The sequence below is a fragment of the Scyliorhinus torazame genome, chromosome 3, assembly GCF_047496885.1.
Source record: "Scyliorhinus torazame isolate Kashiwa2021f chromosome 3, sScyTor2.1, whole genome shotgun sequence".
NCBI lineage: Eukaryota > Metazoa > Chordata > Chondrichthyes > Carcharhiniformes > Scyliorhinidae > Scyliorhinus > Scyliorhinus torazame.
The window spans coordinates 207914652-207939448 of record NC_092709.1 but is presented as its reverse complement, the minus strand read 5'-3'; the positions used below and the strand labels follow the sequence as shown (position 1 = coordinate 207939448).

The window sequence follows — 24797 nt, the reverse complement described above, 5'->3', positions numbered from 1 at the left end:
CATGATCATATAATGAATCGCTTAGCTGGCCGAAAGGGCCAAATGGCCTTGTATTTTCTCTGTATTCAGCAGTTCTCATTAACAAACTGAATCAACCAGCGATTTGTGGGACAAGCATAAAACTCAGGAACAGGGCAGCATGCTGACAATTGGGAAAAACAATTTGGAAATGACCAATTAATATTTTTGTAGTAATGGTCAAGAACAAACCACCAGATGCAGAGAAAATCCCTTCTAAATCTCAATGCTGATGGTACTAGCAGGACATAAAAATCACTTGTTTTCTTACGCAATTAACACTTCAGTCTATTAACTTTATTCTTCAAATATCGAGCAAGGTCATGGTAGTTTAAAGGATCCATTGAAATCTTTATTTAGATTATAGAATGATCTTGTAAAATAGAACTTCATTTTGAGCAGCAGTCCATAAATTGTTAGTGTTCCAACAGGGTTACAGTATAAGAGTAAGGAAGACTGTTGCAATATAGAGGGCTTTCGCAAGAATTTTGGTCTCTTTACCCAAGGAAAAATAGACTTGCCTTACACTAGAGGGTGTGCAATGTAATTCACCTGATTGATTGAGGATTGTCTTGAGAGAGTAGAATGAACTATTTCACGGAGTGTCTTTAAGACAGTAGATAGGTTCTTGATTAATAAGGGGATCAGGGGTTATGGGGAGAAGGCAGGAGAATGGGGGATGAGAACATATCAGCCATGATTGAATGGCGGAGCAGACTTGATGGGCCAAATGGCCTAATTCAGCTCCTATGTCTTATATTCTTCTAGAGTTAAAAGAATGAGAAGTGACCAATTGAAATAAATGCTTAAAAAAAAAACTTTACATAGAACCAGAGAGGCTGTTTCCATTGGCTGGACAGTCTGGAACTTTGGGTCATAAGATAAGGGCTCAACTGAGATCAGGATGGCTTATGATTCTTTAGAATTCTCTACCTCAGAGGCCAGTATTGAGTATATTCAAGTTCAGTCATGATCAGCTTGAATGGGAGCAGGCTGAAGGGATCCTATGCCCTACTACTTCTGTTCAAACAGTTTAGAAATGCTTACATTTTCAAAAGGGGCTAAAGAAGGTCACATGTCCATTCTATGAGCACTCAAGTTTATCTTTAGGTTAATATGACAATAGTGTGTTATTCAATAATGGACTGACATAATTGAAGTTGGGCAAATAGGCACAAACATTTTTAATTCAAAAATTACCATCTTCACTCATTCAAAAACAGCATTTGAGTAAAGCGGAATCTTCTCATGTAATACAATCTTTAGATCACAGGTTTCTCAACTGCTTGTCAGCTTGCTTCAAGGAGATCCAAGTGCTCAACATGTTTGCCCGCAGCTTTGCCCACACCAAGTGGTCAAACTGGCCAAAGATCTGAGCAGCAAAAAGGGCAGCTGCTTCCGGAAATAGAACTGTAGAGCAGCCAAGACCTAGAAGAAAAAAAAAAAATCAATATGGTACTTTTTAGAAAAACAATTTGAAATTTTCCTCCTTTTCCATCTGGCATTTGTAGCAGGTACCACTTGATCATATCATTGAAGACGACTTGATTACTTTAGCTCGGTTAAACCTTCCAAATCATACATGTCTGCCTTTGTAAATGTGAGGCAATTTACAGGCTAGTTAACTTTGCTACCGGAATAGTTTGGCAGGAGGCAGTTAGTTTGAACACAAAGCCTTCAACATTATTGTAAGGATGTTAGTGCCAAAGCTCTCAAGCTACTTACTGATGGCACATTTGACCAGTCTTTATGAATGAGGAGCTTAGATGCTATTGCATTTTGACTAATTATGCTTCTGAACTCAAACCTATATTTCTCTTCACAAAGACCAACCCTTTTCCCCCCACAGCTCCATAGCATTACTCACCTCTACCCTTGCCGTCGGTCTATCACTGCTAAACCCTTAAACATTCTAGTTACAATATTCTCCTGGCCAGCTAACCACCCACTATGAATTTAAGCTTCTTTAACTAAGCTGCCTACAACTTACCCCACACTAACTCAGCCTATCCTCACCAATCTGCATTGAAAGCATTGACAGCCAATTTAAAACGGTCTTTCTTATACTTAATCCTTTCTCCCAATCTCCAACCCCTTCCCGACTCAGGCCTTTTATGCACTCTTCTCCTTATTCAGCCAGCCTTATCAGCTGCTCAGGCTCCACACTAATTCACTCTTCAATTTGTTTTGCATCTCCTCCTTTAAAGGCCTTCCTCAAATCCCACTAAGATCTTAATTATTCCTCCCAAGGTCTCATTATTTGGGCTGTCAATTGTTTGCTTCCAACTCAGTAAAGCACTTGGCTATGTTTTTATTGCCCGCCCGCCAAATGTTTTCACTGCCACCCCCACCAATGCCAAAGGCACTAAATGAAGTTATTATAGCCTCACTTAAATACTGTTTTGAGCATGAGGTTTATGCAGCCATTTCCTACTCTGTGATTAGTTATCTGACTGTCTGCAATTCAACTTTATGCATTATGGCTTTGCTCTGACCTAATGGTTATGGGACCATGCATCTGGTTTCATTAACAGCTGCTTTGGTCTTGAGCCAAAGCTTCACAAGATGGGTGCCTCATTTAATATGCCACCTGGTGCTGTGCCCAGCAAAGTCAAATAGACTTCTCATTGAACCTGGCTTGATGGGTGAGCAATGAGTGAGGTACGGGTCAGGTTGCAGGTTGAAGTTGTGGTGGTATATGAAGATCCCATGAAGCTGCGCAATCACTCAGCAATCAACTTTACACAAGGAACAAACAGGAATTAGAAATGCCAGTCAGTCACATACAATTCTGCTGTTGGAAGCCTGTAACACCTCACAGATAGAGCTGCCCTTAGTCTATCCCACCAAGCATGGTGGTAATACCATGTTACACTTTAATGTGAAGACTTTGCCTTGACAATCATGGACATACAAGTCTGACACATAGGTTGGGAAGAACAGGGTCAAATAGACTACGTACTCGGCTTGCTAAATTAAAATGGCATATATAAATCATTGAATTGGAAGTAACTGCATTAAGGAATCCTAACAACTTACCACTAGGCATTCGCAGTGATGACCAAACATCTTCAGCACCCCAATCAGCAGAGATGGGAGGACAGTTAATTACAGGGCAGGTGGAGTTTCCAGACAGCACTGGTCCTAAACCATTACTTCTGCCAGCAACAGCGACAAATACAGTACGAACTCCATCACCTAAAGTTCAAAGAGAAATAGAGGGGAGAGGTGATTCTCTAAATTGCAATCTAGACAAAAAAGTAATGACCTTCAATCATTTATGTTCCACTTGAAATTACAATTACAAATGCAGAATTAACCATGTACACAAACTGAAGATAATGCTGTCTGCAAAGCTGAAGGATGAATCTCACCTGAAATTAGCACCAACATCACACCCTTCCTCGGTCTCCTCCCAAACGATAACAGGTCTGGATATCGAAACTGACATTTACTAGCAGGCGAGTTGCGAATATGTTGACTGGCTCTTCATTATTTTTACAGGACATGGGTGTTGCTTTCTAGACCAGCGTTTATCTTCTATCCCTAATTGCCCTCGAGAAGGTGGTGAGCTGCATTCTTGAATAGCTGCAGTCCATGGGGTGCGGTTACATTCACAATGCTGTTAGGGAGTTTCAAAATTTTGACCTAGTGATAGTGAAGGAACAGTGATATAGTTTCCAAATCGGGATGGGTGTGACTGGAGGGAAAATTGTAAGTGGTGTTGTCACCATGTCCTGGTACCCTTGGGTGGTAGAGGTCAAGGGTTTGAGAAGTTTCTGTTGAAGCAGCCATGGCAAGTTCATGCTTAAGGTAGTGATGGGGTGCCAATCAAGCTGGCTGTGTCAAGGTAGTGATGGGGTGCCAATCAAGCTGGCTGTAGCTTCTGGTGTTGTTGGAGCTACTCATCCAGGCAAATGTAGAGTATTCCAACACATTTGATTGGTCTTTTGTGCAGGCTTTGGAGAATCAGGTGGCAAGATACTTGCTGCAGCATTCCCAGCCTCTGACCTGCTCTTTTAGCCAGTATTTATATGGTGGGTCCAGTTTTTTTGTCAAATGGTAACCCCCAGGATGTTGCTGGAGGGGATTTTGCGATGAAAATGCCATCGAATGTCATGGGGAAGTGGTTAGATTCCCCCTTGTTGAGATCGGCCATTATCTGGCACTTGTGCAGCACAAATATTACTTGCCACTTATGTTATGTCGCATAGGGACATGGAACGCTTCAGTATCTAAGTCATGAACGATACTGAACATTAATCAGGAAACATCCCCATTTCTGACCTTTATGATGGAGGAGGGTTCACTAATGAAGCTGCTGGTTGTTCGGCCAAGGACACGACCTGAAGAGTTCCTGCATCAATGTCCTACGACAGAGATGATTGACCCCCAAAAACCACAACCATCTTCCTTTGTGCTAGGTGTGATTCCATTCAGCAGAGAACTCCACCTTGCATCCAAGGTTCCTTGATGCCACACTTGGAATCCTGCCTTAATGTCAAAGGCAGATACTCTCACCTGGTCTCTTGATTTCAGAAAAATTCTGAAGAAGGCAATGCTTGAAAGGAGCCGCAGCGAGGGGGGACTGGCATTGCCGAGTCTGGGCGGCTAACATAGCCATGATAAGGAAGTGGAAGGTGGGTACGGGATCTATCTGGGAGCGAGTGGAGGCGGCTTTGTGCAGGGGCACCAGTTTGGCAGCCCTGGTCACGGCTCCCCTACCGCTGTCGCCGGCCAGGCACTCCACCAGCCCGGTAGTGGGGGCGGCCCTGTGGATATGGGGCCAGTGGAGGAGGCATGTAGGGGGGTGGGTGCGTCTGTCTGGGCTCCAATATGTGATAACCATCGATTCGCCCCTGGGAACATGGATGGAGGGTTTCGAATATGGTGGTGGGGAGGGTGGGCGATATGTTCCTGGAGGGGAGCTTTGTGAGTTTGAGGGGCTTGGAGGAGAAATTTGGGTTGGGAAGGGGAAATGACATTAGGTACTTACAGATGCGGGACTTTGTACACAGACAGGTCACATCCTTCCCACTCCTCCCGCCATTAAGGATCCAGGACAGAATAGTCTCTAGAGGAGAAGGAGGGGAGGGTAGAGTCTCGGATATCTACAAGGTGCTCATGAAGGGGGAAGAGTCCCAGAAACTCAAATGGAAGGAAATTGGCAGGGAGATGGAGGACGGGCTGTGGGCGGAAGCTCGGAGTAGGGTAAACTCAACCGCAACATGTGCCAGGCTCGGCCTGATTCAATTTAAGGTAGTTCACCAGGCCCACATGACGGTAGCTCAGATGAGCAAATTCTTTGGGGTAGAGGACAAGTGCGCTAGATGCGCGGGAGGACCAGCGAACCATGTTCACATGTTTTGGGCATGTCCTAAGCTTAGGGGGTACTGGGAGGGATTTGCGGGGGTCATGTCCCGGGTGCTGATGAGTCCAGGGGTGACAATTTTCGGGGTTTCGGAAGACCCGGGAGACCAGGGGGAGAAAGAGGCAGATGGTCTGGCCTTTGCTTCCCTAATAGCCCAGTGGCGAATGCTGCTGGCATGGAGGGACTCAAAACCCCCCCAAGACCGAACTATGGCTTTCGGACAGGTCAAGTTTTCTGGGTATGGAAAAAATTAAGTTAGCCTTGAGGGGATCTGTAATGGGGTTCGCCCGAAGGTGGCAACCATTCATAGACTTCTTCGCGGGAGAGTGAACGTCAGCAGGTCAGCGGTGTATGGAGCTATTTTGGAAGAGAATATGGCACCACTGGACGGGATCAAAGCAAAGCGAGAGGAAGAGTTGGGAGAGGTTATAGAGGGGGTCCGGTGTGAGGTGCTCCGGAGAGTAAATGCCTCCACACTTCATGTGCGAGGTTGGGGCTGATACAGCTGAAGGTGGTATACAGAGCACACCTCACAAGGGAGAGGATGAGCCGATTCTTGAAGGAGTAGGTGTGTGTGAGCGTTGTGGGGGCGGGGGGCACTAATCATGTTCATATGTTTTGGTCCTGTCCAAAGCTAGGAGTGTACTGGAAGCAGGTTTTTAGGGTAATTTCCAAGGTGATGCATGTGAAACTGGACCCGGGTCCCCGGGAGGCCATATTCGGATATTCGGGGTGTCGGACCAGCCAAGGTTGGAAACAGGTGCGGAGACAGATATCGTAGCCTTCGCCTCATTGATCGCCCGAAGGCGGATCCTGTTGGGATGGAGAGCAGCCTCTCCACCCTGTGCCCTGGTGTGGCGGGGGGACATGTTGGAATTCTTGACTCTTGAGAAGGTTAAGTTTGAACTGGGGAAGGACGGAGGGATTCTACAAGTCATGGGCATTATTCATTATGCACTTTCAAGAACTGGGTAACATCGAACATCAGTTGGGGCGTGTGGGTAGGAGGGGGGGGGGGGGGGCGGTGTGTGTATTAAGGGTGACTATGGGTGATCCCGGATTCCTTTTTGTCATTTGTTTATGTAAACATGCGGGCTAATGTTTAGGGGTTGGTGGAAGGATGGGATCGTTGTTATGGTTGTGGGGATTGACATATTTGTTGCTGATTATTGTTGGTGGGTGTAAATTTGGGAGAAAATGTGAAAAAGGAGAATAAAAAATATTTTTTTTTTTTAGAAACGCTTTCAAGAGAGAAATATCTTATGCATCCCACTTTGCTCACTTTTCTCAAAGCCAAGAATGCTCTTTTAAAAAAAAAATTCAATTCAATGATCATTGCCGGTCACATGCTTGTGTAGATAATATTCCTCTTCATACTAAATTAATTTAATCAAACCAATCACAAGGATGACAAAGACCCGAAACCTTGTGCACTGCATGTGACATTTTTAGCTGGACAAGATGTCTTTTGTTCAGCTCTGCCGCTTTTACAAACAAAACCAGTCTGGTGTTCTAAATAGATCAAGTATGGAAAGTTAAGGCACGCAATACACAAGTCTGTATTTTAAGAAAAAAAAAGTACCAGCATTTATTTAATCTATATTGCAGGCAATATCTTTTACAATGCGCACTAATTGCTTTGCTTTATGAACTAATTGGAACTGAAAAAAAAAGGTGAGCAGTGTAGGTGAGCGGAAGTCCAAAATGAGTACCGCATTGAGAGATATTGGGAAGATGCAGTGAAGGGCAAATAAACATAGTCCAAGAGACTGAAAATGTTATACTGGAGACCGCTCAGGGTGATGTTATGGACATATTCAAGCTTTGAAAGTTAAAAATTTTTATAATCTTTATTAGTGTCACAAGTAGGCTTACATTAACATTGCAATGAAGTTACTGTGAAAATCCCCTAGTCGCCACACTCCGGCATCTGTTCGGGTACACGGGAGGGAGAATTCAGAATGTCCAATTCACCTAACATCTTTCGGGACTTGAGGGGAAACTGGAGCACCCAGAGGAAATCCATGCAGACACGGGAGAACGTGCAGACTCCGCACAGACAGCCGGGAATCAAGCCCGGGTCCCTGTGAAGTAACAGTGCCAACCACGGTGCTACCCACCATTTGAACCCTTGTCCCCTAGAACATTAGCCTGAATCTCTGCATTACTAGATTACCACTACACCACCATCTCCCTTATAACTATAAAGAAATTGGGAGCATTTCTTCTCAATCTAGTTTAGGTATGAAGGATACCAAACCCAGTTAGTTTTACATTTTTATCTCAAATGTAAATGTTAGCTCTTAGATAATGCAGGAAAATAGAATTAAAAGAAACCAGGAAACAAACTTGAGTATATCACTGAAGACACACGTAGAAATGTTTCTCAGATATTCAACTGAAAGGAACATATAGTCTTGCAGGAATAAAGAGTGAGACAAAAAACAAGATAAACATGCAAGCAAACAAATTTAGGTAATGAAAGCAAATGTTGTCAGAAGGTTCACAAAGCATAATTGCAGCGCACAAATCTGTACATCGAAAAATTTCCTTCAGCTAGATTCACACAATGGGCACGATCTACCAGCTGCGTTGAACTCGAGCGAGAGCACATTGCAGAGAGGCCTCCCACGGGCTTCCTGGCAGCCTTTACACCTCGCGTATATACAAGTCCTGTGAGGCGTCAAACCAGAATCCCGCCCAAAAGGGGCATGGCCAAACAGCACGCACCCAAGTAGGTTTCAAAATGGCAGCCCAATCTCAGAGTTCAGCTACCCAGTCCTGAAAAAAAAAATCTAACCGTGGGCTAAACCAGTGAGAAACTTCCCAGGGCAATAATTTCACAGTGATGGTTCAGGTGGTAAATGAAGATAGTTATTTTTCCAAGGATTCCCATCTCTTGAAAGCAACCAATTTAAAAATATTCCCTTTCTTTCTACAGCAACTAAAGTTTCATTTACATTTCCTAAAGGAATCACCAGATTTGGCCCCACAAATGCCAAAACTATATTAACTATATATGTACATTTCCCAATCCTCTGCTTACCTTCATATTCTGCTTTAATCTTTAGTGTTTCATCAGTTCCTTTGTGAGCAGATGAAACACGCAATTCACATGGTATACCATAATTTGCACATGCCTGCTTAATTTTCTGGCTGTGGTCAAGATCACTGCGGGATCCCATAATCACCACCACTCTTCCAGAGGTCCTTGCCACCAACAAGTCCTGGACAAGTATTTAAACAAATAGAAAAGTCAATAATTTTATGTTTAAAGCTCCCAGCAGATGTAGACGCATGCACCAAAACTACCCAACTGTTTCAATACAGACAACGTTGTGGTACAGTCCAGACATAACTACGTGGACTGAGCAAGGTGCAACTATCTTCCATGTTGGAACTAATGGGTAGGAATTTTAAAAAGTATAACCAATCGGTTACATTTCTTTGAGATATTCAATTTAAAAAAAAAAATTTAGAGTACACAATTCATTTATTTTCCAATTAAGGGGCAATTTAGCATGGTCAATCCACCTACCCTGCACATCTTTGGGTTGTGGGGGTGAGACCCACACAGACATGCGGAGTATGTGCAGACTCCACATGGACAGTGTCCCGGGTCCTCGGTGCCGTGATGCAGCAGTGCCAACCACTGCGCCACCCTACTTTGAGATATTCAAAATGGAGACTTCGCCCAACTCTCAGCACATTTTATTCAGTGCTTTGTCATTTTAAAAATTAATTTAAGGGATGTGGGCTTCACCGGCTAGGCCAGCATTTATTACCCATCCCCAATTGCCTTTGAGAAGGTCATGGTGGGCTGTCTTCTTGAACCGCTGCAGTCCCAGTGGTGCAAGTATATCCATAGTGCTGTTAGGGAAGATTTTGAACCAGCAACATGCTGCCTTTGTCCTTCTAAAACACTTAAGTGAGCTCCTGCAGTACAACTTGTAGATGGTACACACTGCTGTTGTGCATTTGGTAGTGAAAAAGTGAATGTTTGTGAATGAGATGCCAATTAAGCAGTTGCTTTGTACTGGATGTTGCCAGATGTTTTGCTGGAGCTGCATTCATCCAGGCGAGTGTTTCCATTGCATTTCAGACTTGAACCTAGTTAAATGATGGACAGGCTTTGGGAGTCAAGCGGTGTTGCTTGCTGTAGAACTAGCCAGACCTGCTCTTGTAGCCACAGTAGTAATATGGCTAGTCCAGTTTAGTTTCTGGTAAATGGGAAACCCTCAGAGGTTGATAGTAGGGATTCAGCGAAGGTAATACCACTGAATGTCATGGGGTGATAGTTTGATTCTCTCTCTCTTGATGGAGTTGGTCATTGCCTTGCACTGGTTACCTGCCAATTGCCAGTCCATGCCTGGTTATTGTCCAGGTCTTTGCATTTGGACATGCACTGCTTCAATAACGGAGGAGTCTCGAATGGTGCTGAATATTGTTCACCGATGAGTACACATTCCCATTTCTTACCTCATAATGGAAGGAAGGTAATTGATGAAGCAGCTTATATGATTGGGCCAATGACACTACCCTGAAACTCCTGCAGTAATGATTTGACCTCCAACAACCACAAACATCTTCCTTTGCACTAAGTATAACTCCAATCAGTGGAGTCCCCCTCTGCCCCCAGTTCCCAGACTCCAGGTTTGCTTGGGCTCTTTGATGCAAAATCCATCAGAGGTTGCCGGGATGGATCTGTCCTGTTGTGCGTGTACAGGACATACTGGGCAATTTTCCACATTGCTGGGTAGATGCCAGTGTTGTACTGGAACAGCTTGGCTCGGGACGGAATGTTCTGGAGCAGAAGTCTTCAGTACTATTGCCGGGATATTGTCAGGACTCGGCTTCTGCAGTATGCAGTACCATCAGTACTCCACATGATATCATGTGGAGTGAATCGTATTGGCTGAAGACGGACATCTGTGATGATGGGGACCTCTGGAGGAGACCGAGATGAATCATCCACTCGGCACTTCTGGCTGAAGTTTGTTGCGAATGCCTCAGCCTCATCTTTTGCACATACGTGCTGGGCTCTTCCATCATTAAGCCTCCTCCTCCAGTGAGTTGTTTCATAGTCCACCAATTCACGGTTGGATATAGCAGGACGGCAGAACTTAGATCTGATGCTTTTGGTTGTGGAATCGCTTAGCTCGGTCTATTACTTGCTGCTTATGCTGTTTGGCACACAAGTAGTCCTGTGTTGCAGCTTCACCAGGTTGACACCTCATTTTTCGGTATATCTGGTGTTGCTCCTGGCATGCTCTCCTGCACTCTTCATTGTCCCAGATTGGAGAGGATAAGGTCAAGTATGCTTTTCCCCTGTTGGTTCCCATACCACCTGCTGCAGTCCCAGTCTAGCAGCTATGTCCTTTAGGACCCGGCCAGCTCCGTCTGTGGTGGTACTACCGAGCCATTCTTGGTGATTGACATTGAAGTCTCCCACACAGAGCTCTTGCCACCCTCAGTGCTTCCTCCAAGCGATATTCAACATGGAGGAGTACTGATTAATCAGCTGATGGTGGCCGGTGCATGGTAATTAGCAGATTTCCCTGCCCATGTTTAACCTGAAGCCATGAGACTTCATGGGGTCGAGTCGATGTTGAGGACCCCAGGGTAACTCCTTCCCGACTGCACATCACTGTGCCGCCACCTCTGCTTGGTCTGTCCTGCCGGTGAGACAGGACATACTCAGGAATGGTAATCGTGCTGTCTGGGATATTGTCTGAAAGGTATGATACTGTGAGTATGACTATGTCAGGCTGTTGTTCAACTAATCTGTGATGTTGCTCTCCCAACTTTGGCACAAGCCTCCAGATGTTAGTTAAGGAGGACTTTGCAGGGTTGACAGGGCTGAGTGTGCCATTGTTTCCGATGCCTGGTTCGATGCTTGATGGCCTGTCCGGCTTTATTTCTTTTGTGTGTTTTTGTAGCGGTTGAATACAACTGAGTGGATTGCTAGGCCATTTCAGAGGGCATTTAGGACATTGCTGTGGGTCTGGAGTCCCATGTAGGCCAGACCAGGTAAGGATGGCAGATTTCCTTCCCTAAAAAGGATATTAATGAACCAGATTGTTTTTTTATGACAATTGACAATAGTTTCACGGTCATCATTAGACTTTTAATTCCAGATATTTTATTGAGTTTAAATTCTACCACCTGCCATGGTGGGATTCGAACCCAGGTCCCCAGATCATTATCCGGAGTCTCTGGATTACTAGTCCAGTGATAATACCACTACACCACCACCTCCCCAAATGATGTACTGGACTCCCCCATCATGGAGGATGGGGATGTTTGTGGGGCCTTCCATCTTGAGCCAAAGGAAAAAGTCACAGGAGGTGTTAGGAGGGAGACTAGAAGCTTGGTCAAAGAGGGAGATGGGAAGGAACTGCAGAGGATAGTTTTTGGATAGCTGAATGTGCAACCACCAATAGTTAAGGAGGATTTGCGAATGCACAAGAGTTTGGAGTTGAAGGCTTGTCAAGGGTTTGAAAACAGAAATGGTTACAGTTAGGGAGGGGTAATGCATGAAGGAAGTTAAACAGAAGGCTGAATTATTTTGTTGCTAGATTAGGAGCCAACATAAGTTAATAAGCAAACCGAGAGATGGGCCTAAATTTGGTGAAGGACAGCAGAGTTTTGGAACAGTTGAAGTTTATGGAAGGTGGTGAAAGGTGACAGGCAAGCTAAGAGAGTAATGGCATATATGAATCTGGAGGTGAAAGAAAAGCACGGTTGAGGATTTCAGTAGTAGATCGCCAAGACAGGAGCAGACACTGGCAGGATTGGAAGCTCCGCATCAAGTTTTATGCCAAGGTGGGGTTCACTCAAGAGTTAGGGGCAAGCAAGGTGGATGACATTTGTAGCAGGTTCCAAAGATAATCTACTCACATTAACTAATTGGAAATATGAAATTTTTTACATACCAATATTCATGCAGATCTACATGAAAGTGGGTTATTTACTACAGTAAAATCTGTGTTATCCAGCATACTTGGTGAATGGGTGGTGCCAATTAACGAGTTACAACACTTTGAATAACCAAATCTGACCCAATAATTTCAATGTAAAGCCCAAGAACATGTTCTGCAGATTTACAATCTATTGTTATTGTTTTTTTGAAAGAATGTATTTGAACAACCATAGATTTGAGTCAGGGAAGTGGGATGGGAGGAGAAAGGAATTAGGACACTAAAAGATTTATTTCTTGGGGATCGTTTTGCGGGATTGAAGGAGCTGGGAGCGAAGTATGGGCTGGAGCAGGGGAAATATTTAGATACATGCAGGTTCGAGACTTTGCCAGAAAGGAGATACAGAGCTTCCCAGTACAGCCGGCTTCCACATTGCTGGAAGAGGTGCTGACAACAGGGGGACTGGAGAAGGGGGTAGTATCGGCGGTTTACGGGGCTATTTTAGAGGAGGAGAAGGCACCGCTAGAAGGGATCAAGGCAAAGTGGGAGGAAGAGTTGGGAGAGGATATGGAAGAGCGATTCTGGTGTGAGGTGCTCTGGAGTGTGAATGCCTCCACCTAGTGTGCGAGATTGGGGCAGATCCGCTGAAGGTGGTGTATAGAACGCACCTTACAAGGGTGACGATGAGCCGGCTCTGAGGGGGTAGCAGATGTGTGTGAACATTTGGGTGGGCGGGGGGGGGCACAAACCACGTTCACGTTTTGATCCTGTCCAAAGCTGGAGGATTACTGGAAGGAGGTGTTTAGGGTAAGTGGTGCATGTGAAACTGAACCCGGGCCCTCGGGAGGCCATATTCGGGGTGTCGCACCAGCCAGGGTTGCAAACGGGCGCGAGGCAGATGTTGTAGCCTTCGCCTCATTGATCGCCCGAAGGTGGATCCTGTTAGGATGGAGATCAAACCCTGTGCCCTGGAGTGGGGACCTGCTGGAATTCCTAACGCTTGAAAAGGTCAAATTTGAACTGAGGGGAAGGATGGAGGGGTTCTACAATTCATGGGCGTTATTCATTATGCACTTTCGAGAATTGGATTACATCGAACATTGGGGGGGGGGGGGGAAGAGACACAGTATGTGTTAATGGTGATTCCTGATTCCTTTAATGGTGATTCCCGATTCCTTTTTGTCATTTGTTTACGTTAACATGCGGGCCAATATTTGGGGTTTGGTGGGAGGATGGGATCGTTGTTATTGATATGGGGATTGACATTACATTAGTTACTGATTGTTTATTGTTGGGTGTAAATTAGGGAGAAAATGTGAAAAAGGAGAATAAAAAATATTCTTAAAAAGAATGTATTTGAACACTGAAAGTGATCAGTTTATAAAAACCAAGCGGTCAGAGATTTCAGTTACAGGAGAATTCCTGGGGCGAGTGCTGGATAACAAGGTTTACTGTACTTTCATTAGTCATAGCGATTGTTGTGATATAACTTTGGGTTTAATAATACCTGCACTCTTTCTGCCACCCACTCAAAGTTTCTCTTGACCATTTGCATAGCTTCAGGAGTCACTTCTTTGAGATCACGATAAACCTGAAGAAAAAATATTGAAGACCAGCAACTTTAACCCACAAAAAGTCAGTCTCTATCTATGCAAATCAGTGGCTAATTTCAGCAGCACAATCTTTAAAAATGTTATTGGTGTACAATAAACCAAGGCTGAAGTTAGGAAACATCTAGGATAACAATGTTGCCAAAAATAGTAAAAACCATATATTTTGACATTGGTTTTATGAATGAACAATATTGACAGTTATAAACCAGAGATTCAAAATTATGAAGAACTATTACCTGCAAGCATTAAAATGGTCAAATCTTGTACAAAATTGTATGGAAGTTATCAAATAGACTCTCCATGGGAGAAGTTTTTTAAATATTAAAAAATAGGCTGCATCTGTTGGCCAGTGAATATGTGCAAACCGCTATTGGAAGCCAGTCTCTGTTGGTCATGCAGTGGAAAAAATATTTTAATGGGAGGATCATCAGGAGTAGGTCCCATTTCCAAGAAGCATTAGCAACCCACCTGGGTTTGGAGGTCAGTTCTCGAACACATCTAAACCAAGGAGAATTCTGATCTTGTTCAGCAAAATAGCTAATCTGAAGTTGACCCAAGAAGCAAAGTGGTTTCTTCACTCAAAAAGAAAACACATCCCTGGTAGTCATAAGAAACGCTAAAGCGCATTCCGGTGGCGGCTATGAAGGAGTAAGTCGCACATTTGGTGGCTCCTGCTCGGGTCGGACCTTTGGACCTTTTCCCCCCGATTTTCTACCAGACTTGAACTGTAAAACTGAAGATGGAGGCAACTGAATTCCTACATCGGTGCATGAAGAGAAGGACTAGAAGTGCTCGCAAAGGCAGAAACAGAAAGATAGAGAAGGCTTGGGCTGAAGCTGCAGAGGGAGACAGCATGGCGGACGCCCGGACCTCTGGTTTGTCGACCCAGCGGTCAACGGAGCAGCTGATGCAAGTTATTCAGGAAGGCTTTGCTAAGCAGAAACGGGACTGCTTGGACCTGATAAGCGTCGATTGAGCGGCTGGGGCTTAGATTGGGCGATCCAGAAGGTGGCGAAGGCACTGGCTGAGCAGGAGGAACATCAAACTGCGGTGGAGTTGGAGGTGGGAATGCGGAGAGACCAGCAGAAGAAGCTCCTGGAGAAGGTGGAGGACCTAGAAAATAAGTCCCACCGGCAGAACGAGAATCATTGGGCTCCCAGAGGGGTCTGAAGGAGCGGATGCTGGGGCATACATCGCAGATATGTTTGAGAAGCTGCTGGGGGATGGGGCATTCTCCCGATCCTTGGGAGGTGGACAGGGCTCACAGAGCACTCGCAAGGAAGCCGCGAGCGGGAGAACCCCCACCCCACCCACGGCAATGGTGGTGAGATTCCACAGGTACTTGGATAAGGAGCGCATTCTACAGTGGGCCAAGCAGACACGGAGCTGAAAGTGGGACAATAATATCCTGCGGGTCTACAAAGACCGGAGTGTGGAGGTGGCCAGGAGAAGAGCAGGCTTCAACCAGATTAGGTCGATCCTTTTTAAGAAAGGCGAAGTTCGGACTGTTGTATCCGGCCTGTCACTGGATCACGTACGAGGAACAGCACTTTTAGTTTGAGTCGCCCGAGGACGCGTGAAAAGGAAAGGACTGGTGGTGGACTGAGAACTTGTGAACTTTGCTGCAACGTTCATGGGATTTTTTTTTCTTTCTGTGTCTCTGTTCTTTTTTTAAAAGTTTCTTGTTTTGTGGAAGCTGTTTGTAATGCCTTCTGTATTGATTTGGGACCAGTGGCAGAGCTGAGTGAGTCAAGGTTTTCATTTGCACTGTTGGGGGATGGAGGTGTGCTTGTTTAGATTTGTGTTTTTCGGTCGGGTAATTGTTTGATGTTGGAGTGTGTTTATGAGTGGGGGGGGCTTTCCGGCGCCAGGGATAGGGGCCACCAAGCTAACTGGGCGGGCTAGCTCACGGAAGCACCGGGGGGGGGGGGGGGGGGGGGGGGGTGGGGGGGTGCACATGTCTGGTTTATCAAAGGGGTTGGGTTACAGAGTGTTGTTACTAGGGAGGGGGGGGGGGGGGGGAAAGAGAGGAGAGGAGGAGGAATGTTCTGCTGACGAGGGAGGGACTTGGGCTGAGGGACAGAGAGGAGGTTGGGGGTGGAGGCTGCCTGGGGGCGGGCCGGTGGAGACGCAGAGCACGGGCTGGAGGCAGGCCCAAAAAAGGGGGTGGCTGATCAGCGAGGATGCTGGGTAAGATACCGGACCTGGACTCGCACAGGTTGGTCATGAGAGGGGACTTCAACACGGTTATTGACCCTGGCTTGGACCGGTCAAGCTCGAAAACAGGCAGGGTGCTAGCAATGGCAAAGGAACTAAAAGGGTTCATGGAGCAGATGCGGGGGGGGGGGGGGGGGGGGCTGAATAGTTGAGTTGAACTCACTTATATCTTTATATGTGGGATGTGTTACAAAATTATAGGCTTATAAGATTGTTATATTTTGGGACTGTGTTTTAAATTTTGATTAAGTGAAGCGTGGGTATCTGACCTGGTCTGCAGTCTGCCCAACAGCAAGCCCGAGTGGTTTAATTGTTAGAGATCAAAGGAGGGCTCAATTATTTTACTGAAAAACAAGTCATTTACACTGGAGAGGTAATGGCCCGAGCTGGAGTTCACAACGACCCGGAGTCTCCCAAAATCCCAGAACGGTGATATAGGTATAATGTTATAATGTTGTAAACAGATGCACAATACACCATCAATTTACTTGTAAGGTGAAAGGGAATTGGGATCAAAAGGTAGTTAACTAATATTAACTAATATTTTTACTTCAATAGATTGCCATGAGGAAAAGGGCAGAGGAAGCCTTCAGATGACAGCTTCACTACAAATCTGTAAAGTCTCAGAGACACAAGTAGATAGTTGTCAGTACTGCAACTAAAAGCAGAGAAAATGCTGACTCTATTGTTCACAAAGCGGAATGTAGGCGAGAGATCATGATTGAAGACCAAGTTTCTGAGGACGGATGGCAGGCAGAAAGATGTGCCTAACTTGGAGCTGGAGGGAAGGAAGCCACAATGAAACCCTTACAGTGAAGGTCAATTCTGGGATCAGAAATTACCTGGCTGGGAAACTAAAAAAGGAAGTTGGTAGCAACTGTGGACTGTTTGCTATAACCGTAATTCCATGGAGTGTGATAAGTATAAAAAGGAACAATTTATTTCTGTACTTAAGTATAAATTGCCTACAAATAGAAAAGTGTTAGTCAATAGTGTTTCAGTGTTTAATCATTTGTTACAGAAGTTTTAAAACACAGAAATCTTGCCATGTCACTCTTTCAGCTTGAATTTCTTTTCAAAAAGTTATCTGGTTCTACAGAGAACTAAGAGAGGGTGATTCAACCTAGGAAGACAACCGCCTTAGTCATATCAAAGCTGCACCCTGAAGAGCTCATTGACCTCCAGAAGCCTACATAATGCCAAAGCAGACCCAAGGGAGTTAGCAGAGTGGCCAGAATAAGCCAAGGTAAGTCTATTTATGGTATCTTTCAAGACTTACTCATTAGGCCAGGAACTGGACTCGGGTCATTTCAAATCTAGCCTTTCCCTCCCAGCGTAAAAGGTTCCATTTAAACCCTTCCCCAACAACCAAAATTACACTGGGCACCGGACTGTATCCTTGGGAGACAGGTGTCTTGAACTCCTTTGAATTCAATATCATATCCTATCCCTGGTTTTAGGGAAAACAGATCTACCAAATATTACTCAGGTCCAAGTCTCACGTTTAAACTCTTTTGGGGGATTCCCTCCCTTCCAGAGTTAAAACTCGGCCCATTCAAGTGCCTAAACACAAACCTGTTTGTCCTTTTGCAGTTTTCGATCCCCCAAAGGCCACAGTCTCCATGAGTCATTGTCAATGACATCAGCAAGTAAAATCTCCTTGGTAGAAGCACAAACTCCAAATTCCACCTAGTAAAAATCAAAAAAACAATTGGTTCACATCAGGTCAACGTAATTTACTTGTGTCATGGTTGAGATATGAAGGAATATGTATTGTACATTTGTCAGTTGGACTACTTTATAAAGTCTTTTTTTGTGCTTTTTAAAAATGGACAATTGTTGAGCAGACAAGATGGCTCCAGCTGGTCACATGCTCGAACAAGAAAACACCTCAAAAAAAAGGTCCTGGAATGCAAGCACCTTGTATCACAAACATTCCAGCTGAGCTAACACAATGGCCCAACAGACAAGTCTTGTCTGTTCCAGCCAGCTTCGAACAAAGAAAACCGTTCACAGGTCCTAATCTCCAATATTGGTGACCTTCTCTTGGGCAGTACTTCAGTGTAGAGGATGACTTGCTTCCACTCCAGGAAGGTGGGTTCTGCAGTGGCTGTATAGTCCGATTCCTTATCCGCAGACTCTGCCACAGGTTTGGCAGGCAGTGCTCGAGGTGGGTGGGACGCTCTGGATTCTGCGGTTTACACTTGGCCTCCGCGTGCTCCACCCTACGTCGCTTAAGGTGATTGGCGCTTTGGTGAATGCTTTTTCTCCAGCTCATGTGTTCCAAGGCAAGCGATTCCCACGTGTCAGTTGCATTTATATAGGGAGATTTTCCAAAGTGTCCTTGTAATGTTTCCTCTGCCGTCTGAGTGACCGCTTGCATTGCAGAATCCGGAGTATTGTTTTTGGAGTCTTGTGTCGTGCATGAGGGCCTCTTTCTATGCTGTTAAGCTCCATGACCATCAAACAGGAGGCAGCAGAAAGAATTCTGGCCCTCATCAAAAAACTGCTGGAACCTTGGACCTCTCAGTTTATGTGCTTCCTCACATTGTGGAAGTCTTACATCTGGGACAGGATTACTTTATAAATCAGCCAACTTACCCTCTAAAAAGAATATTCATTTGACTTTTGACTCTGGACACATGTAAAACCCTAACTTGTATTTTATTGTGGTTGTGCCATGAACCCTCTTCTTTATCCCCCATTTATTATGTGATTGCGAAAGGACATTGAAACCCTCCCGCATGTATGGTGTATATAAAAATAAACCAACCCTTTTTCCTCCTGCATGTACGTGTGTGTGCGTATAAAAATAAACCAACCCTTTTTGTTTTATCTGACCTTGAGTTTGCTATGCAAATTATTCACAGAAGATTGGAACTCTCCAAATTTAAGGGTTGGGGGAAATAAATTGTGTCAACAAAACTCCCGTTTACAGACAGGTAGTGAGCAGGGAAGTCAGAGCAGTTTAAATTGACCTCCAACCCAGTCTGTAACAGGTGAAGATAACCACTTACTTTCATATCCACAAGTGTACAGTCTTGAGTTGCCCAAGCTTTCTCCAGTATCTCAAACACAGCCAAAGTGGAACGATTCATGATATCCATTTCGCACCGTTCAATCTGCAGTCCCCCACCGTTAAACTGAGCCTGAATCAGTTGTTCTTCAGACCATTGTGGGTCATTATTAGCATCATCCTAAAAGACAAATTCTTGTGATATAGTGATTTGATAGGTAATGTGTTGCAAGGAAATACAAGCAGTTTAACAACATTATTTTATTCACCCAAGTGTCATCTTTGGCTCAGTTGGTAGCACTCACACCCAACTCAGGTCATGGGTTCCAGGCCATTCCAGAGACACATTGCAAAATTAGGCTGGTAGGGACAGGGGACAGGCAAAGGAAATATAGGTTTAGTGGCACAATTCAGAGTGTGCGCAGGACCAGAGGAGTTCATATTTTAAATCTATTTTTAAAAAATTTGGGGGGGGGGGGCTAGGCCATGGTGTCAAGAAGCCTTCTTGAACCAGTCCATGTGATGTAGGTACAGCCACTGCGCTATTAGAGAGAGTTCCAGGATTTTGACCCAGCGAAGGAACGGCGATATATTTCCAAGTCAGAATGGCGAGTGACTTGGAGGGGAGCCTCTAGGTGGTGCTGTTCCCGTGTATCAGCTGCCCTTATCCTTGTAGATAGTACTGGTTGTGGGTTTGGAAGGTGCTGCCAAAAGAGCCTTGGTGAGTTCCTGCAGTGCATGTATAATAATATTTATTGTCACAAGTAGGCTAACATTAACACTGCAATGAAGTTACTGTGAAAATCCATAGCATTTATATCGCTAGTCCAGTTCAATTTCTGGTCATTGGCAACCATAATATTGATGGTGGGGTTCAGTGATGGGGATGCCATTGAATGTAAAATGACAATGAGTTTGATTCTCTTATTGGAGATGGTCATTCATGCCACACAAGTGGCAGGCAATTTTACTTGCCACTTGTCAGCCCAAGCCTGGATATTGTCCAGATCTTGCTGCATTTGCATGTGGACAGTGTCGGAGTAGCAAATGGTGAACATCCCCACATCTGACCTTATGTTAGAAGGAAGGTCATTGATGAAGCAGCTCAAGATGGTTGGGCCTAGGACACTACCTCGAGGATCTCCAACAACCACTACCATCTTCGAGATAGGGGCATCTTGGTTAGCACTGTTGCTTCACAGCTCCAGGGTCCCAAGTTCGATTCCCAGCTTGGGTCATTGTGCGGAGTCTGCACGTTCTCCCAGTGCCTGCATGGATTTCCTCTGGATGCTCCAGTTTCCTCCTGCAGTCCACCAAGATGTGCAGGTTAGGTGGATTGGCTATGTTAAATTGACTTAGTGTCCAAAAAAGGTTAGGTGGGGATCACTGGGTTACGGGGAGGATGGAATGTGTGGGCTTAAGTAGGGTGCTCTTTCAAACGGCCGGTGCAGACTCGATGGGCCCAATGGCTTCCTTCTGCACTATAAATTCTATAATTTCCAACCAGTGGAGAGTTTCCCCACCATTCCCATTGACTCCAGTTTTAATTGGGCTCCTTGATGCCATACTTGATCAACTGTTGAGTTGATGACAAGGGCAGTCACTCTCACTTCTAGAGCTCATCTTTTACCTATGTTTGAACCAAGGCTGTAATGTGGTCAGGAGCCGAGTGACCCTTGCGGAACCCAAACTGATCATTAGTGAGCAGGTTATTTCTAAGTGCTGCTTGATAACCCCTTCCATCACTCTGTTGAGAGTAGACGGATAGGGCGATAATTAGCCGGGTTGGATTTGTCCTGCTGTGTTTACAGGACATGCCTGGACAATTTTCCACATTGCCAGGTAGATGTCAGTGTTGCAGCTGTACTGGAACAACTTGGTTAGGGGTGCAAGTTCTGGAGCAGGCATTTTCAAAGTGGGGGTTGTGACACGCGGGCGGGTCGCAGAGCCGTCCGTCGCATCATTCACGATCGCGCGAGTTTGCGCGCAACAACCGGCTTTTAACAATGCCGGCTGCGAGAGGCTTTGAAAACGTGGCGTTTTTGCGGCGTATAAAAAAATGCGAGCGCACTGCACATGCGTCACCGCTTATCAGTGCGCATGCGCAGAACCACCGCCTCCTCCTGACGTTAACGCGCTGATGCAGAATTTTTTTTTTTTTAATTCATTGTAATCTTCCTGCCTGAAGCGAGGCAGAGAGCAGGTCACAAAAGAGTACATTCCTTGCCACCCTAAGCATTTCCTCAAAGTGGTGTTTAACATGGAGGAGTATTGATACATCAGTTGACAGTACATAGTAATCAGCAGGTTTCCTTTCCCATATTTGACCTGAAACCATGAGACTTCATGGGGTCCGAAGTTGATATTGAGGACGCCCAAGGCAACTCCCTCCCAACTGCATACCATCTCTGCTGGGTATGGCCTGACATACCTAGTGGTGTCTGAAATAGGTGAGTAAGGTACGATTCAGTGATTATGACTATTCCAGGCTGTTGTTTGACTGGGCTGAGACAGCTGTCCCAATTTTGGCACAAGCCCCCAGATATTAAAAGTTTAAAGTACTAAAGGAGTACTTTAAAAGGGCCGAAAGGGCTGGGTTTGCCAAAGTCGATGCTGACTGGTCCGTCCGGTTTCTTTCCTTTTCGACTTTGTGGCGGTTTTGATATAACGGAGTGGCTTGCTAGGCTATTTATGGTCAACCACATTGTCGCGATCTGGAGTCACAGACCAGGTTAGGACTGCAGATTTCCTTTCCTAAAGGATATTAGTGAACCAGCTATTTTTTTTTTTTGTTGAAGCAACTGACAAACCACTTAATTCTAGATGTTCATGGATTGAGTTTCTACCACCTGCCATGGTGGGATTGGAACCCGGGTCCCCAGAGTATTACCCTAGGTCACCAGTCCAGTGACAATACCACTGCACCACCACCAAGGTGGCATGACATTGAGAAAGTAATCCAGAGAAGTTATGCTGAATTCTTATAAAGCTCTGGGTTAGGCCACAACTGAAGTATTGTGTCAACACTTCAGGAAGAATGAGAGGGCTCTGAAAAAATACGAGATTTACTGGAATGGTTCCGGGGATGAGGGATTTTGACTACGAGGTTGGGTTGTTCGCTTTGGAACGAAGGAGATTTGATAAAGAGATCTACACAATTATGACATGTTTAGATAAGGTAGACAAAGAAATCCTGTTCCAATAGCTGATGGTACAAGAACTAGGGGACACAAATTTAGGGTTTGGGGAATAAGATGGAATGTCTATGGGGGCGATGAAGGAGAGGTGATCAGCGATTTCAAGAGGACTTGTTTCACAATGTTCCTTCATTCAACTAGAATAAAAACAGCTAAATCAACATTTAAATAAAATAATTCATGCAGGGGATGTTTGTTTCACTGGTTATGTCAGCATTTATAACCCATCACTAATTACCCTTGAGAAGGTGATGGTGGTGTGTTGCCCTCCAATTACTCCAATACCATGTGTTGTAGGTGCACCCACAGTGCCAGTAGGAAGAGCATTTCAGGATTTTGACCCAGTGACAGTGAAAATTGATAAAGATTAACTGTTACAGCTACCTTAAAAAACATCTCCAACTTTGGAGGGCAGAACTTGTATCCTTCTTTTACACCAGGGTTTCTCTTCAAAAAAGAACCAGTAGCAATTCTTCTGCAAACCCATTCAATAGGAATCATTTGACAGTTAGCTGCCACAAATGCTGTTTCGCCATGCTGCTTTTCAAATGCAGTTTTTATGCCTTTTTTAAAAAAATAAAAAAAATATATTAATATGAATACTCCAAAAGTTCCACCACTTCAAAAAGACTAGGAAAGTCTTACCGGCATCCTGAAGCAATTTGAAGATCGAAACAGTGGTTTTGGTCGATATTGCAGCCTTGCCCACCATCTGATCTTTCCTTACTGCATTGCCAGCTGTAATCTGGTCCTTGGACTGAATCAATACTTGTCCTGGACAGCCCAGTAGTTCATACACTTCCTTGGTCTTCCCTTCATTCAATTTTTTGCCAATTTTCAATTCTGAAGGGACATTTAATATAGAACGGTATCAAGGATTCAATTTTCACTCAAGTGAATGGATACAAAAAGAATATCATGTTTTTACACAAGGCGCAGCAGTCCCAGATTGACCAAAATAAGTGATCTAAACGGTTGCTGTAACAGTAGAGGGTCAGGTCTGATCTATCAACATTATGCAATAATCGCACCACACAACTGTTCAGAAAACAATCATGAAGAGATTTTAGTAAGAAGTCTTACAACACCAGGTTAAAGTCCAACAGGTTTGTTTCGATGTCACTAGCTTTCGGAGCGCTGCTCCTTCCTCAGGTGAATGAAGAGGTATGTTCCAGAAACACATATATAGACAAATTCAAAGATGCCAAACAATGCTAGGAATGCGAGCATTAGCAGGTGATTAAATCTTTACAGATCCAGAGATGGGGTAACCCAGATTTTAAACAGGGATAAAATAATTTGGGAAAGCCTTCTAAAATGTGGTGGCGGTGAAACGACATGATGTAGTACCAAGTCGTCGAAAGAGAAAACTTTTAATTTCACTCACCCCCAACTTTCTCCATCTTGGGAAGACTTTACAAATCTAAAACCAAAAGGAAGAGTATTTTAAAAACATCAAAACGTTGCACCATACAAACTTATTTCACTCGCCACACAATCAGTTCCCAGTCCTGGTGCAGGGTCTGTACACTAGGGCATATCTCAGGGAAACCTCGCCATTGTGTTATTAGCACATTTATCAACAGCAGCAAATGCAGAGCGGTTTCAGGGACAGTGCAACTCAAATGCATTCAGACTGTAATTGACTTGCAAATCGGCAGTTCACTGTGCTCTTCCCGGGGGTCTCCAGCACCCCTTCCCCCCGCGCGGATACCTGGCGCTCCTCACTCCCCCGCTTCTGTCCGCCACCCCCGGGGCGCCGATTCCGCGTGTACATGTACCATCTTTCCCCCATACCTCTCCAACTCAACTCCCGGTTCTCGCGCTCCCAACTGCCGCGCGTTCCGCTTTAGAACGTTCCGGATTTTAAATGAGACGTACCAAAATGAGACACAGGCAAGGGGTAACAAAAGGCCGTTATCAAAAATTACCCATTTGTATAAAGAGGGGGAACCTGTAAAAAATATATTCTCATTGCAATACTTTTTTTAATAGTGTTCCATAAATAAGAAAGTCAAAGTCAGCGACAAGTTATATATGTTTATATTGCATCGCCCCCCCCCCCCCCCCCCCTGCACGCCTTTGGGATTTTGGTCCGGCCCAGTGTGGGGGATGGGGAGCACGTGGGCTCGGCGGAGGCGCTGATGTGCTGGGGGCGGGGCGGGCTGGGAGTTGCAGTTTATTTCAGGAACGTATTGAGCGGGTTGGTTGGGTATTTATTGCCCCCTTTCCCTCTAGTTATAATTAAAGCAGGTGGTGTTGAGCTTGTGGGGGTTTCAGCGGAGCCATGGAGTTTGAAGTGTCGGGGATCGGGGAGGAATGCGGCGTGTTCGGCTGCATTGCCACCGGCGAGTGGCCGACACACTTGGATGTGCCTCATGTTATCGCCCTGGGGTTGGTGGCTCTGCAACACAGGTAACACTGAGGGATAGGAGCATCTTCTGT

General features: G+C 45.0%; 3 protein-coding genes across 5 annotated transcripts in view; 2 read left to right on the top strand and 1 right to left on the bottom strand.

Moving 5' to 3' along the window:
- The window catches only part of lonrf1 (LON peptidase N-terminal domain and ring finger 1), a 76252-nt gene extending 59123 nt beyond the window's left edge, over positions 1–17129 (top strand). The window contains exon 12 of the mRNA XM_072496821.1: positions 16698–17129. Within this exon, the coding sequence (XP_072352922.1) occupies positions 16698–16736 (39 nt within the window). The 3' untranslated portion in view covers positions 16737–17129. The remainder of the gene's footprint in view (positions 1–16697) is intronic.
- Positions 1173–24239, bottom strand: paics (phosphoribosylaminoimidazole carboxylase, phosphoribosylaminoimidazole succinocarboxamide synthetase). The gene is made up of 10 exons (XM_072496827.1): positions 24150–24239; positions 23740–23775; positions 22998–23195; positions 22737–22915; positions 19157–19336; positions 17715–17828; positions 13817–13900; positions 8436–8616; positions 3058–3216; positions 1173–1446 (listed from the first exon to the last, which is right to left on the bottom strand). Exons 2-10 carry the CDS (start codon positions 23753–23755, stop codon positions 1286–1288), a joined length of 1272 nt encoding a protein of 423 aa, XP_072352928.1. The 5' UTR covers positions 23756–23775; positions 24150–24239; the 3' UTR covers positions 1173–1285.
- ppat (phosphoribosyl pyrophosphate amidotransferase) overlaps positions 17234–24797 on the top strand; it is a 104871-nt gene continuing 97307 nt past the window's right edge. The window contains exon 1 of one of the 3 annotated variants that reach the window (XM_072496825.1): positions 17234–17385. Coding sequence is in view for 2 of the 3 variants with exons in the window: in XM_072496822.1 (XP_072352923.1) it covers positions 24640–24767 (128 nt within the window). In the remaining variant the exon portion in view is untranslated. Of the gene's footprint in view, positions 17386–24510; positions 24768–24797 lie in introns of those variants that run through there. The other 2 variants (XM_072496822.1, XM_072496824.1) reach the window with 2 other exon arrangements.

Excerpts from the sequence above, each read along its gene's own strand:
- paics (XM_072496827.1), bottom strand. Across the intron at positions 19,337-22,736 it reads AGTTGGAGATGTTTTTTAAG|GATGATGCTAATAATGACCC; the intron begins GTAGCTGTAACA and ends TTTGTCTTTTAG. Across the intron at positions 1,447-3,057 it reads ATCACTGCGAATGCCTAGTG|GTCTTGGCTGCTCTACAGTT; the intron begins GTAAGTTGTTAG and ends TTTTTCTTCTAG.